The sequence below is a fragment of the Haliotis asinina genome, chromosome 16 (genome assembly GCF_037392515.1).
Source record: "Haliotis asinina isolate JCU_RB_2024 chromosome 16, JCU_Hal_asi_v2, whole genome shotgun sequence".
Classification (NCBI taxonomy): domain Eukaryota; kingdom Metazoa; phylum Mollusca; class Gastropoda; order Lepetellida; family Haliotidae; genus Haliotis; species Haliotis asinina.
The window spans coordinates 25,570,569-25,586,593 of record NC_090295.1 but is presented as its reverse complement, the minus strand read 5'-3'; the positions used below and the strand labels follow the sequence as shown (position 1 = coordinate 25,586,593).

The 16,025-nt window shown below is 42.7% G+C and overlaps 1 protein-coding gene across 1 annotated transcript in view; it reads right to left on the bottom strand.

The window, feature by feature from the left end:
• Positions 1–16,025, bottom strand: part of LOC137268004 (uncharacterized) — a 42,948-nt gene that overhangs the window by 11,386 nt on the left and 15,537 nt on the right. The window contains exons 10-15 of the mRNA XM_067802475.1: positions 15,678–15,762; positions 15,091–15,190; positions 7,253–7,403; positions 6,626–6,738; positions 6,091–6,198; positions 5,724–5,792 (exon numbers count right to left, since the gene is read on the bottom strand). Of these exons, the coding sequence (XP_067658576.1) occupies positions 5,724–5,792; positions 6,091–6,198; positions 6,626–6,738; positions 7,253–7,403; positions 15,091–15,190; positions 15,678–15,762 (626 nt within the window). The remainder of the gene's footprint in view (positions 1–5,723; positions 5,793–6,090; positions 6,199–6,625; positions 6,739–7,252; positions 7,404–15,090; positions 15,191–15,677; positions 15,763–16,025) is intronic.

Genomic DNA, 16,025 nt, shown 5'->3' with positions numbered 1-16,025 from the left:
CAGGTGTAAAACAGTAGCGAGACAGGTGTTAATCAGTAGCGGTGTTGATTTCATGTCACGGTTAGCATGTATTGCACGTGCATAATCGTCAAGCTACCTGTAGCAGCAAAGTGTACTCGCTCAATTCATTGTACCGCCTCTCTTGTCACAAATGCGTTTAGTGCGCAGGATCATCTAATATGTGTCTAGCAGTACACAACTATATGAGACAAAAAAATTTCTGCCAGTTGCTCCTGACTGTAAACAAAAATGTGCGGTAGTCAGGCTAGTTTCTAGTGGGTCTAACATGTGGTTTCCTAATATGGAACAAATGTTGTATTTTATAAATATGATAGCCATATATATATAGGGATCAAAAAGCCTGCAAGGTTATCATAGCGGACATTTCAGGGAAAGAAGCAGCTCTGAAAGCCTGAAGGATTTAAGAGACGTGACAGACAGACAAGAAGAACATTCTGATAAAAGAACAGAATGAACAATAAAAGCCCTGAAATTTCATTCAGGGGAGCTAATTACAAGAATGAATTGTCTTGAGTAAAAATGTAATTTTCTGATTAAATTTGATATTTTATACTTATCCTGACTCATGCTTATTACGCTTGTCTCCTTTTTCCATCCAAACATAGTGGAACACTTGAATTACTTGAAGTTCTCTTCATTGATGAGGATGTAAAATCAACACTCACCCACAAGATGCCTCCCTTTAGCCTGTGCAACTGACAGGCAAATCTGTCATAAGACCGGCCATGCTTGTCACTCTCACCGAATCAAACACACCAATTTTTTACAGTGAGATCCAGAGTGTCATGAGAGGGGAGGATGGGAGGGCATCATGAGTCGGGATAAGTATAAAATATCAATTTTACTCAGAAATTACATATTTTTCCTTATCCTGACTCATGCTTATTATGCTTGACAGAATCCAACAGAATTGGAGGTGGGTTGTGCCATTTCCTGGATTCTCTAGTTCTCTTGAAAACGGCACTGTAGACTTGCTAACTTTCAACTCTCATTCTGCATCTGGGGGGCACACTTGACCAATTTGTCAACGTAAGTGTCTTCATGTGGTTCTGGATATACTAGTGTCCTGCGAGAAATCTTTCGTCAAATGACGTATACATAAAGATGCAATCATAAAGATGTAACAGGTGCTGCCATGGAACCTGGCAAACTGGAGGTGCATATGGTTTAGCAATGAATCCCATTATCTCCTCAGGAGTCGTGATGGTAGATACCATCTCTACAGGCATCATGAACGTTTTGCTCCTAACTGCATCAGACAGGTGGACAGATTCGGTGAAGAAAGTGTTATGGTGTGGGCGGAAATCTCATACACTCGCAAATCGGAACTTGTGCTTGTCCAAGGCAATCTGGTGGACAATCCAGACATCGACCAGATTCCCCGTCCACATGTCCTTCACCTTGTTGACCGTTAACAGCAGCTCTTCCAACAGGACAACGCCAGGTCCCACACAGCACGTGCCACCATGGACTACCTGGCCAATGAAGACATCCCCTGGCCCTAGAGATCCCCGGATCTAAACCCAATCCAAAACCTTTGGGATCAGATCAATAGACGAGTATGTCGACATTGTAATCCACCACAGAATCTTCAACAGTTGTTCCATATGCTGCAGGTGGAATGGATAAGGATTCGACAACAAAACATCCAACGACTGATTAGATCTGTACTCAGGAGGTGGTAGCAGCTGGAGCTGATCATATGAGGTACGACTTCAACACCACCTGGTGGACAGTCATGACTGTTATTTTCATGAAATATGGACAAGATAGCAATGCATTGCTCCACAAAATGTATCTTTGTTTTCTGCTGATCTACACGTCCTTGAATAACACCAAATCTTCACTGATATTTGGGTTTTGCATTTCTTTTTTTTTAACAGTGTATAATGGTTATAATCCAATATAGTATTCCTTGAAACTTCTGTAGGCGTCTCAGTTGATAACAGAATAAACAGGCACTTGAATTTCTTTCTCCTTGTCTTTGTCCATTGCAGGTAGATTTTCAATGCTCTGACGGGACAGAAGTATTATCTTGCATGTCACTTGGATAGAGTACTGTAGACAGTGCTGGGATGTGAAATTGTCTGTCAGGCTGTCTAGGCAGCTGATTCTTGGCACTAAAATTCAATATGTGTCCACGGTGTATACTGTCACAATGTGCCGTTTTCTGGAGCAAGTTCACACATAGTCCAGCACATGTATTTTTGACATCTGGACAGCTAGGGCAACCAGAAATAGTGTTTTCTGCAATAGCAGATCCATGGATGTTCAGTCAAGTGGCTCAGAAGTACTACATTGAGATCCCATGTGGGAGCCTTGAAATTCTTTTGTTAATCTTCCAACTTGAATGAACATTGTAACCCTAGAAGTTCTGGTACTTGAAGCAACTTTATCCCAGCCTTCATGACTGTACTAAGTGCCGCTAAGTTAGTCAATAACGTAGACCCTTTAAATGTCTTGTGACGTAAACGGCGCAGTCAGCCACTTGAGGATGAGATGCTTTACTTGTAACAAAGCCCTTTCACTTTGCATATAACATGAATCTTTTTCACTTATCATTGTATAGTGATCAAATATACGTTTGTAAGGCGAACGTGACAACCTTTGCCGCTCAGGCGGAATATCCTTGTTTCTTCAAAAAAGCTTTAATACGGTCCATACATGATGGATTTCCAAGAGCTTGATTGGTGTGTCAATTAATTAGCAGATTCCGCCATTCTGGTAGTTTTAAGGCAGGATTTCTGAGTTCTTGCAGGAGGTTGGGAAACCTCTTCCTGTTCCAGGTCTGTATGAAGAAACGCTGCAGCATTGACATCTGATGACAGTCACCCTCTTCCTGGATGGTAGCCAAGATTGAGGTTGCATTTGTGGCAGACTGTAAACATGGGCATAGATCTCTTCCCAGGTCCTCATGCAGGTCTTCCTCTTTAACTAGTCATCACCGAGATTCAGATCAGCCTGAAATCAAGTCTTCATGCAGATCATCATGAAGATCTTCTCGAAGACTGTAAACTTGGTCTGAGTGCATTGAAGTAGCTGTAGCACTACCACACAGGGCCGCTCACAAGAGAGTTGAAGACTTGAAGACAATGGAAGCCTACTCTTTGGCAAAACGTGGCTCCATCATCTCAGAGAGCTATTAGATAAACAGGCCTATGTCAAAGTTCTGTGATGAATCCTGCACTAGTGACTGCGACAAAGGGGAGTTGACACTGCTATAGATTCTTGTACATTGTGTCTGCAGTGGGCGGATGTCTTGAGCCAAGTTCTGCTGCAGGAGTAAAACTGTAGCTGTCACACTAGTTGAAGGAAACAACCATAATAAGCATGAAAGGAAAAGTTTGATATTTCATACTTATCCTGACTCAGGTTTGTTGTGCTGTCTCCTTCTATGCAAATGACAGTGGAACACTTGAATCCCTTGTAGGTCCCTGAAGAGGATTGAAAAGTTCACTCACCCACAAGATGCCTCCTTTTCCTGCGCAAACAGTGACCTGACCAGCCATGCTTGTCACTCATTCAGCAAATATGCCCGACGCTTGGACATTCAAAGTGCCTTCTACTGGGGAGGCAGGGAGGGTTTGATGTCATGAGTCAGGATAAGTATCAAATATCAATTTTACTCATAATTTGACATTTTTCTTATCCTGACTCATGCTTCTTATGCTTCCAGAATCTGACGGAATCAGGCAATTGGATTCATCAGCTGTCATTAGATAAATCCTGTATCTCCCCCATGGGAACTGTACGGCACTCCAACAATCATGTTCTTCCAATCTTCATCCGTGAGCTCCTAAGGACCACATCTTGTCGAACTTCTTTAAGACAAGTGAATTTCTCAGATTCATGTGGACTTCATATTTGCTAGTTTCTTCTTCCAACTAGTTATCTATAGCAACGCTTTCTTCATGATGTCCTCATCATAGAGTTGTGACCCTTCTTCATGTACGAGTATCTTCCTTACAAGTACAAGGTCTTAATCACTCACACCAGCCTAGTCTCAGATGTATGCATGGACTCCTCTCAAAGGTTTGCTCCTCAGAACATGGGTATTGAACAAGTCAGTGTGCTAAAGGGTGAGTTTTCTACTCAGCACCTTTGTGGAACTGTTAGTTGGCCAAGCTGGTAAATGCCAGAAATGTCCTTGGTGGCTATGTGGTTGGCAAACACCAGGTCAGACTTCCAGAATCAGCCCTCCATTATCAATGAGGCTGAGTAGTTCATGTGTAGAGCAATTGTACATGCCAAAGCTCTGACTTCGTGTTAGTTGGATTCTTGTGGAGGTTGTAGTCCTTCTGCTCTGTAGGCCCTCTGTATAATGGCTCTCATCCATACTGATATTGTCGTTCTTGAGACTTTTGTAGATATTTCTGCTGAATAGGCACTTGAATTTTCATCTCCTTTTTTCGCAAGGTAGATCTTCAGTGCTCTGACTGGACACAAGGATAAGCCTTGCAAATCCTCCAAAATCTTCTGTATGAGTGGCTAGTAAGCATCACTGGTCATCATTTTAGTAGTGATGAGGTGTCCACAGTTCCTTAACACTGGCACTGCTTGTCTGTCATAACTGGTCTCAATGAAGCTTCATTTTCAGAGCTTTCTCAAATGCTATCTGACATCGTTAGATTCTAGTGTGCACCTCTATCTTCAGTCACACATTGATCCACCATGGCCATCATCTGTGTTGTAACTAGCTTCATGAACATGCCAGGGATGAGGTCCTGTGACCAGATGTACTCAAAGCCTCCTAGAACGCTAAGGCGCTTTCTACATCTTCCTGAAGCTGTGACAAGGTTGATATTGTCTCTACTGACAAACGTCGATGTTGTTAAAGACTGGTCTGCAGTAGTCTACGCTGACGTTCTCATAAGTCTTACAGCTACATCGAAGGAGGGGGATCTCTAAACCATGCCGTTGGCAAACCACAATAAGACCACAGATTCCAAGAAGACGTAGTTGCCCTTCTTCATCTGTAAAGGTGTCATGAGATGTTTCCAAGTCCTCTTTTCGTGTACGCTCCATTTGCATTTGCTCCTTCTTGGGCTCAATAAGTAACTGAAGGAATTATAGCAAATTTGAAGGAACCTGATGTTTGCACAGCTGGTGGAAGGTCTTGAATCATCTGCTGCACTGTGGAAGATGCCAGAGATGTAGATCTAATCGACGAGAGGTCGCTGCTGCGCTCTGTTGACGGCTGTGACTTAAGCAGCTGCCATGAAACTATGCTGCTGTTGACTCTGGTATCTGATGTCTGCGTAGTTGCTAGCTTCGGAGGTGAGTATCAACCGTTGTTAACTGGCACCTGCAAAGACTGCCAAATTTCATCAAAATAAGCAAACAATATAATGATGAAATTATGTCATAAAATATGAGGGAATTTCTGCAAAATTGACAAACAAAGTAGGCTAATTATAGCCAAAACCCTGTACATAGTGTAAACTGGATAACAGGCAATAGTGCCATATACAGGACTCTTACATTAACCTGACCATCTGCTAGGGCCATGAGGAGAGAGTGACAAGCATAACTGGTCAGGTGACTGTTTTGCGCTGGAAAAGGGAGGTAACTCGTGGATGAGTGAACTACATACTCTTCAGGAACTACAAGGGATTCAAGTGTTCCAAGGTCATTCGCTTAGGAGGAGACAAGCATAATAAGCATGAGTCAGGATAAGGAAAAACTAATGTAATGTAATGTACCTGTGCATGATCATAGCTCAGCTTCACACAGGACTTGATAACGGTCCTGCCAAACCACTCATCTTCTATCTGGAACAAAACAGTTTTTCCATATATCTCTCAAATTCTCAAAGGTGCCACAATAACCAATACAAAGTGAACAAGATGTGTGTGTCTGTAAAAAGACTCGAATGACTGTACAGAGATCTGAGAGTCTGTACAAAGATGTCAATGTCTGTACAAATATGTGAGCATCTATACAAAGATGTGTCTGTACAAATATGTGAGTATCTGTACAAGGTTGTGTCTGTATAAAGATGTGTCTGTATAAAGATGTGTCTGTACCAAGATGTGTGTCTCTTTAAGATGTAAGTATCTGATCATATACCTCTCCATTGGCATCCATTGTCCAGATGACAGAAAAGGTCAGCTTATCCTCATCTGGGTTCAAGCTGCAGAGTTCTTCACAAAGAAGTCGCGGCAACATTGGTACCACCTACAACATCAACATCAATTATTAACATGAGTCTGCTGACTTACTTTATCTTTAAAAACTAAGTACACTTTGGTGGCCGACCTGACACACTTTCTGAACCAAGTACAAACTGCTGGCCTGACTGACCTACTTTCTGAACCATGTACACAGTGGTGGCAGACCTGACTTACTTCTGGACCAAGTACACACTGGTGGCCTGGCTGACCTACTTTCTGAACCATGTACACAGTGGTGGCAGACCTGACTTACTTCTGGACCATGTACACACTGGTGGCCTGGCTGACATTTTTCCTGGACAGAGCTGACTTACCTTCTGGACCAAGTACAAACTGGCAGCAGAGTTGACTTATTTTCTGGACCAAGAACACACCAGTGGCAGAGCTGACACACTTTCTGGACCAGGTACAAAGTGGCAGAGTTGACTTACTTTCTGGACCAAGTACACACTGGTGGCCCGACTGGCTGCCTTTATGTCCAGAGGTGTTCCTTCCTCCAAGAAGAAGCTGACATCAGCTATGTGCACCCCAACTTTTAAGCAGCCTGCACACAGGACAAAATACATCCATGTTTTAATGACTAGAGACTTAGGATGAGGTCCTGTGAGGTTCATCTTTAGTGTACTTGAATAACTGCCAAATCTACAAATTGGGAACATTTGAGTGAGTTTGTCTATAAGTAATTTTGACATACAGTCAGTTACTTCTAGCTTGTCATTTCTATGCAGGAGGAACAACAATGAACACAGCCTGCAGACATATACTACTTGGGTGAACATGAGTTGGCTATCATGAAGAAACCAAGGATGAAAATCATCCCAATTTGAATGAGAATCCAGAACTTGTGGATGCTGGCAGTGTCTTTGATCATTTAGTGACTTTGGTACTCATTATGCATAAGCTTGGAAATGGCTCTCATATGGACAACCATGATATGTATCCACTGACACTAGCTCCATACATGAGGGAAGTACAATATTTAATGCAAAACATATTCACTGAAAACGAGAGTCACAACATGATGTCCTGTGAGTTCCATATTTCATACTATTTCTAACCATTTTCAAGTTCCTCTATAGACACAGCATCATCCAGATCTCTGGCAGTTGCTGGATCTATTGTGAAGACACACTGTCTCCGCAAATCCTTCCGATATTCAAACTCAGATTCTGGAATTACCCATGGGGTGGCAGGTAAACATGTCAGCACCTGCAACATCATCAACATAATTTTGATGTCGGAGTATGCTGTGTGGACATACTGATGTTTTTGTCACTTTGAAATGTCATCACTGACAGCCATAAGCATAGATAATGAAACAGAAACAAAACTAATAATAGAATCATTATGAGTGATTGTTCAGCACTGCTTCAATCATCTTGTAACCTTTCCCAGTAACCCAACATTTTGATCAAAGCAACAGTTTACACAGTGTCACAGTTTCAACCTACATCTATCTTCAGCAAGTCCACAGTCACAGGCCTGCACAGTGGTTCAGAAAATCAATAAAGTAAGTTCTGTTTTACCATCCAATCCCCTACTATACAATGTGTAAAGGTGCATCACAGAAATGACTGAAAAAAGTACAATTATGCACACAATCAATATATCCTATTTTAAAGGTCTCACAAGAATCAAAAGTCTTTGTTCATATATCTGATGTGCGTAGGAGGCATATACACAAGCTTTCCGTGAGGGAGAATTAGTTTTTTTTCATTAAATCACCAAAGAGTGAGTTGCTGCGCCAGAAGGATACAAAATTAGGTCGTCAGCACAATGAAATTTACACAAACCTGTGGAGGTTATGAATTCTTTGAAGAAAGTTCTCCTTGGGATACATATAAGCACTTTTATGGCCATTAAAATACAACACTTTCATTTTTTGTGAGACCACCCCTACAACCAAGAGCAGGTAACTCTAGCCGTCAACCTCATACCTTGCCTTTAAGGCTAAACGTATCAGAGTAAATGAGAGGACGCAGGTTCTTAAAAAAATTCTTAACCTCTACAGGATTGTATAATTCATTTTCAGAAGTCCATATTCAGGGTACATATAAGCATCAGACAGACTCCCCAAAACTAGAAATCCAGGAGCGGTATTCCGTCTGACATGGAGTGTATTTGAAGTGACAATCTACAACCTTATGGAAATAGAAAATGACACTTACTGAGTCACCTGTCTGCCAATGTCAATCAAGGCAGGGGGCGTGACTAAGGCGAGGCTCCATACTGTCAAGCCCCTTGTTGTTCGGCTGATGGTAACACACCCATCTGTAAGTCCCATCCCCCAACCCAACGGTCAGGAGAATGGAGAAATAAGGGACTTATGAAAACAGAAACTTGTCCATAGCACACAACCACTAAGCAGGGAAAAATGGAAAGTTAAGCCAGGCACCAATAATGATTGTGGGACTGAACGTTACCACCAAATACCACCACCTATAAAAGGGCGAAGATTAGAACCCAACACCAAATGCACACAGAGTTACTCATCTATAAAGCTCATTCGACTTGAGAGGAGCTACTCTGTCCACAGCGGTGAACCAACTGGCCAAACCAAAGTGTTTGTAAAGTTGAACGTACTCGATAAGCTCCAAATAGCCATGGAGCAGACCTCCTCAGTGGGCAGACCTCCTCAGTGGGCAGAGCAGCTGCATACACCTAAGGACTTGGCTTCTGCTCAAACCGAATGAGCCTTTAGTCCCTCTGGGGGAGCTTAGCCCTTGTGAATGTATGCCATACAAATTGGTGACACATCTTGAGAGGGTTTCTGTATGGGCAGGATGAAAACCACTGCCACCGCCGTATCACCAAAAAAGCTGTTTATCCTTATGGATGGCCACACTTCTCTTAATATCGGGTTTAAGAGAATTGCACATGTTCAAAACATGAGCACTGTGGAATGTGTTACCGGACAAAACAGGAATTGTGAAGGCGGGAAGATCGATAGGCACGGTAACGTGAAACGCATGATCAATCTGGGGACGATAGGAATCAGGCAGCCGAATGCTTACATGATCCTTATGGTAACAATAAGCTCCGGGTCTGAAGACATAGTGTGTATGTCCCCGACCTATCTACCAGATGTGACTGTGACCAAAAATGCCATCTTCCAACTTAATTGTTGAAACAACAAATTTGCCAAATCATAAACGAAAGGACTGGACATCAAATCTAATACAACAGACAAGTCCCACAGAGGACTCGTACGTCAGACAACCGGACACAGTCTGTCCACACCTGATAAAACGTGGCAGAGGGTGTTGCCCAAATAGAGCACCCTCGACAGGAATGTAGAAGGCTGAGATAGCCATAGAGCAGCCACAGATAGTGGATGTGGCCAAGCCAGTCTCTAACTGAGACTGTAAAAACTCTAATACCTTGACTACAGTCGAAGAAAAGAGATCAAGAATCCCTGATTCCAATCCAGCATGTATAACAGGTCCATCTATCCTCATATTCCACAAAACCAGAATTGTGTCTGGTGCAGGAATTCCGCTCGCAACGAGGCGATACTGGACAGTGGCCAAGCCACCCTCTGAATCCTGGGATTCGGATGTGGCTGACCGTTCTGGGATAGCAAGACCTAATAGCACAGGTGGCTACACATGCGACTCAAGTATTAACGGAAAACAGCGATAAGGCGACCACATCTTTCGAGGTCGTAAACTGTGAGGTTGCCCAGGACTCCCCGTCTGTCTGAATCATGAGCTTCAGTTTTGGGGTCTCCAACGAAAAACCCTTGGATAGATTCCCGGTATTGGTCCACCACTGTAGTTGAGGAATTAACCACTCCAGAGTCATTTGAATTGTCTCCTAACTCTCCAAGTGGGACCACAGCTGAGCTAAAGCCTGCTGAATTAGACACGCACGCTACATGATGTCCACTGTCACCGCCACTTTGCCTAGCAACTGAGACAGAGACACTAGTTCCTTTCGTGTCTCGAATCTCGCCTCGAAGAAAACCAGATCCTGGGGAGGAACGAGCTCTTGACGGAAAAAATCCAACCTAACTTGGTGAGAATATCCTTCACTATCTGTGTGGATTCTCTGCTCAAGTACCTTTAGCAACCCAAAGTGGCAACTAACGGGATGAAGTGATCAGGATCACTGACATGTCATCTGTTCCCAATTGCGCAGATCAACACTCATGCTATTGATCAGTGGATTTTCTGATCTTGATTATTTACAGACCACCACCATACAGCTGGAACATTGCTGAGTGCAATGTAAAACTAAACTCACGCTGCTGAAGTGAATGGCGAGAGCTCTGAGCAGCCAGTTGTCCAGGTACCAGTAAAAAGTTGCCCCGGGCCCTGGTGCCCTATGCTGGTATGATCATAACTTTGGTGAACACCCTTGATGCCCTGGAGATGCTGATGGGGAGCACATGAAACTGATAACACTTCCCGTCCAACGAAAACCGGAGGTATTTTCAAAAGTTGGCTGCATCGGCAAAGGAGGTATGCATCTCTGAGGTTGATGGACAAAAGCTAATCCCCTGCCTCTACAGATGAGATCACTGACAGCAGTGTCTCCATCTTGAAAGACAGTACTTCAATCAAGTTGTTCAGACCCTTGCAATTTAGGATGGGTCTGAACCCTCTGCCCTTCTTGGTAACCAGCAAATAAGTGGAGTAAAACACCTGATTTTCCTGGCCCAGTGGAATCACCTCAATAGCTGCCTCATCCAGTAAAGACTGGACCTCGGCATGGAGAATGTCTACCTTCTCCTAAAAGTTCAGCACCAGAGTGTAACGAATCCTGGAGAAAGGAGAAGGTTTCACTTCCACTGTGGCATATGGCCATCCCTGAGTTTGGACAAGATCCAGGGATTCAAGGTGACTGTCTCCCACTGGGGCCGACTTCCTCTTCCTCTGAAAAGGCTGCTGAGCAGGAGCAGCCTTCCCTTTCCCTTACTCTTACCCTTGCTCTTACCCTTGCCCTTGCCCTTACGTGCCAGAAGTGGAGCAGTCCACTTAGGCATAAATTTCCATGAAGTGGAAGGATATGCTTAATTCCATCTAGCGCCCAGGCGGGAAGAAAGGGAACCATACATACAGATCGTGTCTCCTTTTGACTCATAATTATGGCAGGGCAAAGTAAAACTTCAAGATGGACCATGCATGTCTTTCTTCAAGAACAGCAGCATGAAAAGTGAGGTATGTGGTTGACTGCTAGAGTTACCTGCTCTTGGCTGTAGGGGGCCCTGTTGGGGCCCTGTAGGGGTGGTCTCACAAAGACGAAACAAAGTTTTGTTTTGTAAATATTATACTGTAAAAATATTGCTGCAGCCATCGTGGTATTTTTAATGGCTTATACGTACTCCTAGGAGGACTTCTTCTGAAAGAGAATGGTCGACAAAATGACAACAAATGCATGGTATGTTTTTTATCTTGGTAAGAATAATTCTAAAAACGAGAGAAAATATCTTTTTAAAGAAACACCAAAAAATCCATTCATTCAGTGTAATGTGTTATCCCATCAGATCACTTGATCAATGAATTCAAGTGCTGACGACCTAATTTTGTATACTTTCAGCACAGCAACTCGGTCTTTGGCGATTTAATAAAAAAGAACAAATGCATCCCCATGGAAAGCCTGTGTATGTGCCCCCTACACACATCAGAAATATGGACAAAATCTTTTGATACTTGTTAGACCTATAGAATATGTAATTTTCTGAATAAAATTGATGTTTCATACTTATCCTGACTCATGCTTAATTGCTTATCTCCTCTTCCTGGCAAAGGTAGTGGATCACCTGAAATCCTTTGACGTTCCTCTCTAAAAGAAGCAGAATTGACACTCACCCATGAATTACCTCCCCTCCCACGCACATGGTCAGCTGGTCAGCCATGATACTCACTCTTTCCTATAATCGCCCAACAGGAGAATATGAGAATTCAGCCTTAGTCATGAGTCAGGATAAGTACAAAATATCAATTTTATTCAGAAAATTACATATTTTTCCTTATCCTGACTCATGCTTAATTCTTTACAGAATCCGAAGGAAATGGCGGTGTGTCAGACCGCGCTGGATTCTGCTGGCTGTTCCAAATTACGTCCAATAATTTCCCCCCTAACGGGAACTTGTAACGGCGATAATTTGGTCCTATTCTTTTCATATTCATTGTAGATTTTTGGGGGGATCACATCCAGTCAAACTTGTCTTCCGTAGAAGGCCTCATTGACTGCCACATGATGATATCAAAAGTAACTAACGTCCTGCTAGTTTCTGATGTAACTAAATGTCAACATATAGCCATCAAGACTAGTTGCCACCCTTCTTCATGTACAAATATCTTTATAACAAGTACAGGGTCCTAATCACTCATGCTAATTTGTTCAAGACTTTCCATCAATATACTCCGCAGAGCATCTGGCTTCCACAAGTCAGATGATATATCAGATGAGTGAAGCCAGCGCCATCGGGGAACTGTTAGTTGCTGAGCAACGACAAGTGGCCCAAACTGATGAGTGCCAGTGACGTCCTCCATGGCTACGTCTCAAACACCGTGTTTGTATGTGGCAAACACCGTGTTTGACTTCCAAAAACAGCCCTCCATTATAGTAGATAGCGATCCATTTCCATGTAGAACTAGTGAAGAAGCTAGGGCTCTGACTTCATGCGGGTTAGAGGCTTGCAGAGGGTCTAATCCTGCTGCTTTATACACTGAGTATAACACCTCTGATCCACACTGAGATAGTGTTGCGGGATACTTCCGTAGGTGTCTCAGTAGATATAGGGATAAATAGGTGATTGAACCGCTGTCTTCTAGACTTTGTACATGCAATGTATATCTTCAATGCTCTGACTGGACATAATGATAGATCTTGTGTATCATGAGGTCCCAAGATTGAGGACAAGGTCGGTATACAGAACTGTCTATCCAGTTGACCTGGCAGTTGATTCTTTGCTATGAAATCCCAGCGTAGACCTAAATTAGCTGTTTCTTGGTGACTTGTATCAAACTTTGTTCAATTAAAGTCTAGAGCATGAATTTCTTACATTCGGGCAGCTGTAGCCAGGGCAAGTAAAAATAGTGTCTTTTGAGTCAGATATATGCTGGCTAGATAGTCTGCCGGTCGGATGAGGAGTCTTAGTTGAGGAAGATGTAACATCTTGAAATGTTCTGGCTTCCATAGAAACTTTTTGTTGAATCCCTTTATGTTGTAAATGAGTCGGAATTTCTCTCTGGAATTCTTCTTCGGTACTAAGAAGATTGGGGAGTAAAAGCTGGGCGTTTAGACTCTGTGGCTGTATTACTTCTACTGCTCTCTTCTGCTACAGTGTTGATATAGCATCAGTCAACTTGTCTAGCTGATTGTCTGCATAGATGATGGGAGTTGGTAGCTTTGACAACGGTGGTGTATCTTCCAGCGGAATCTTGTAGCCGTCTCGCAGAATATTCATGACATAGTTGTCGTTGAGGATTCCCCAATTTTGCCAGTAGAGTTGAAGATGTCCACACACTTGAGCCGTGGTACAGGAACATCTGAAGGTGGAAGACTCCAGTCATTCCGAACCTGATCGTCAGCGTTTATTTCCACCTCCGTCACTAGACGATCTTCCTGATGTCTGAGGGCACTTATTTCTTCTATAGAGGCGACGAAAAGAAGAAGACGACTTCTCCCCTCGAGCGTTGAATTTCTTATCCCTTGCTCTTTGAACCCTGGAGAACTTGGACTTGCTAATGTAACGCTGATTTGTCTCTTTAAGTCAAAGTGTTGATGGATTTGATCATCATGACTTCCCTTGAATCTTGAGCAACCAATCTTGCAACCTCTTCAATCTTTCCATCAACACAGTAGGTGCAGACCATGGGGCCTGATACAAAGACTTTGTGAAGTTCTCACTCCATGACACGGCGGACAAGAGCCCCTGTCTTCGTAGTAGATTAAGAGCCGACAGCTGTAATCTGCACTGAAAACACGATTTCATCAACTAAGTCTCAGTTGATGAAATACGTGTTAAATAAAGACACAATATTCACAAATTTGTATAATAATAATATATATATATATATATATATAAGCCAAATTTAGTTTGAAAGACCAAAAGAATGAAAAACTTTGTCTATTTGGGACCCCAGGTGCCTCCAACCACCATCGTTGGGCAATTGGGAGGGTGAGTATCATGGCCGATCAGCTGACCATGTGCACGGGAGGGGAGGTAATTCATGGGTGAGTGTGAATTTTACGTCCGCTTCTTTTAGAAGGGAACTTCAAAGGATTTCACGTGTTCCTCTACCTTTGCCAGGAAGAGGAGATAAGCAATTAAGCATGAGTCAGGATAACAAAACATATGATATATTGAAGAGTGTAAACTGTCGATCATGTCACCGTATTTCTGTGATGCACTTTTACATGTTGTATACTAAGAAGGCCAGATAGTACACAAGGGCTCAATTTATCGAACTTGTAACCTACAGTGGGTACCTATGTCCACAGTATAGTGACTTACAGAAAAATTTATGTGATTCAGTTAAAACGTCAAGACAAAACAGTCCTCTATGGTTTCTCCAAGAACAAACTCTGTAAATATTCTTATTTTATAAAATTAGATTTAATTCAGATCATATTGCATGCTTACAGCAACTTATATGTAAGAAAATAAGATGACTTTAAAAGAGTAGATGTCTGAAATTGAACTTCAATACATGGTATCTGTGTGGGGAACTGAACCTAGCCTTACAGCATGATGAGCAAATGCTTTAACAACCAGGCTACCACGACATCTTAATAAGCATTAGCATACCACGACATAAGCTTAATAATCTTGCATGACCTGCCCGGCTTTAACCACTGGGCATGCCCACCAACCCTGTCTTTTGTTTGGTGTGGGGATAGTTTTCAGAACTTACTGTGTGACAACTAAATCCAGTATACAAACCTCTTCTGGAAAGTCATCTGACTCCACATTATGTTCAAGAAGTATGGCCTCCGTCTCTGGTTCAATCTGGCCTGCTTCTCCTAGGCTCCTAGACAGGTGACTAGAACAAGCAGAACACTGATGCAAGATGGCAAGCATGTAAATGTTTCTAACAAACTCTGACGATCATTTGAAATTGTTTCAAGTGAAAGCTGTTTTGGTTTCTAATTGAGGACAACAGGTCTCGCTGCCATGCATCACCCATTCATAGGCAGGCCCAGAAACAGGGTGCACGGGTGCACACCCCACTTCTGTCCTGAAATGTTATTTAATAACCATGGAAACGCTCATGATAACAGATGAAAATGAACTGTGCACATCCCTTTCTCAAAACACTGTATCCACCCCTACCTATTGCTGAGCAACACCAGATCGCATACTGCAGCATAAATGCCATGGAAATACTTCAGCCCAGATCAGCACACCAGGTGTGTTGATATTGTATCATGTAATATATGTTATCACCACCTTCTCTCATCTTGATGGTACTTTGTAAAGTTCACGATGCAGGTTCTGCTCTACACACTAATTCAGTGATGTACGCTTACCCCTTGGCAAACATGGGGTTGTCCCACTCTGTGATTCTTGCTATGAATAGCGTCTTGGCGTGGTCATCAGGACGCTCATAAAAATCTGTACAAAAGATAGCAGATATAGTTTGACCTTGCATATCCTCACACTGAACTCAAGATGACAGTGAACATAGATGCAAAAGGACCATGTTTACCTTCAGTTACCACAAACTGTTACTCATGCCTCATGAAACACTGCTCAACCAGTACCATACTGAACATGTCTGCAATCACCTACACTGAACACACCAACAATCACATCAACAGAACACATGAACAATCACCCATACTAAACACATCAACAATTACCCATACAGAACAACA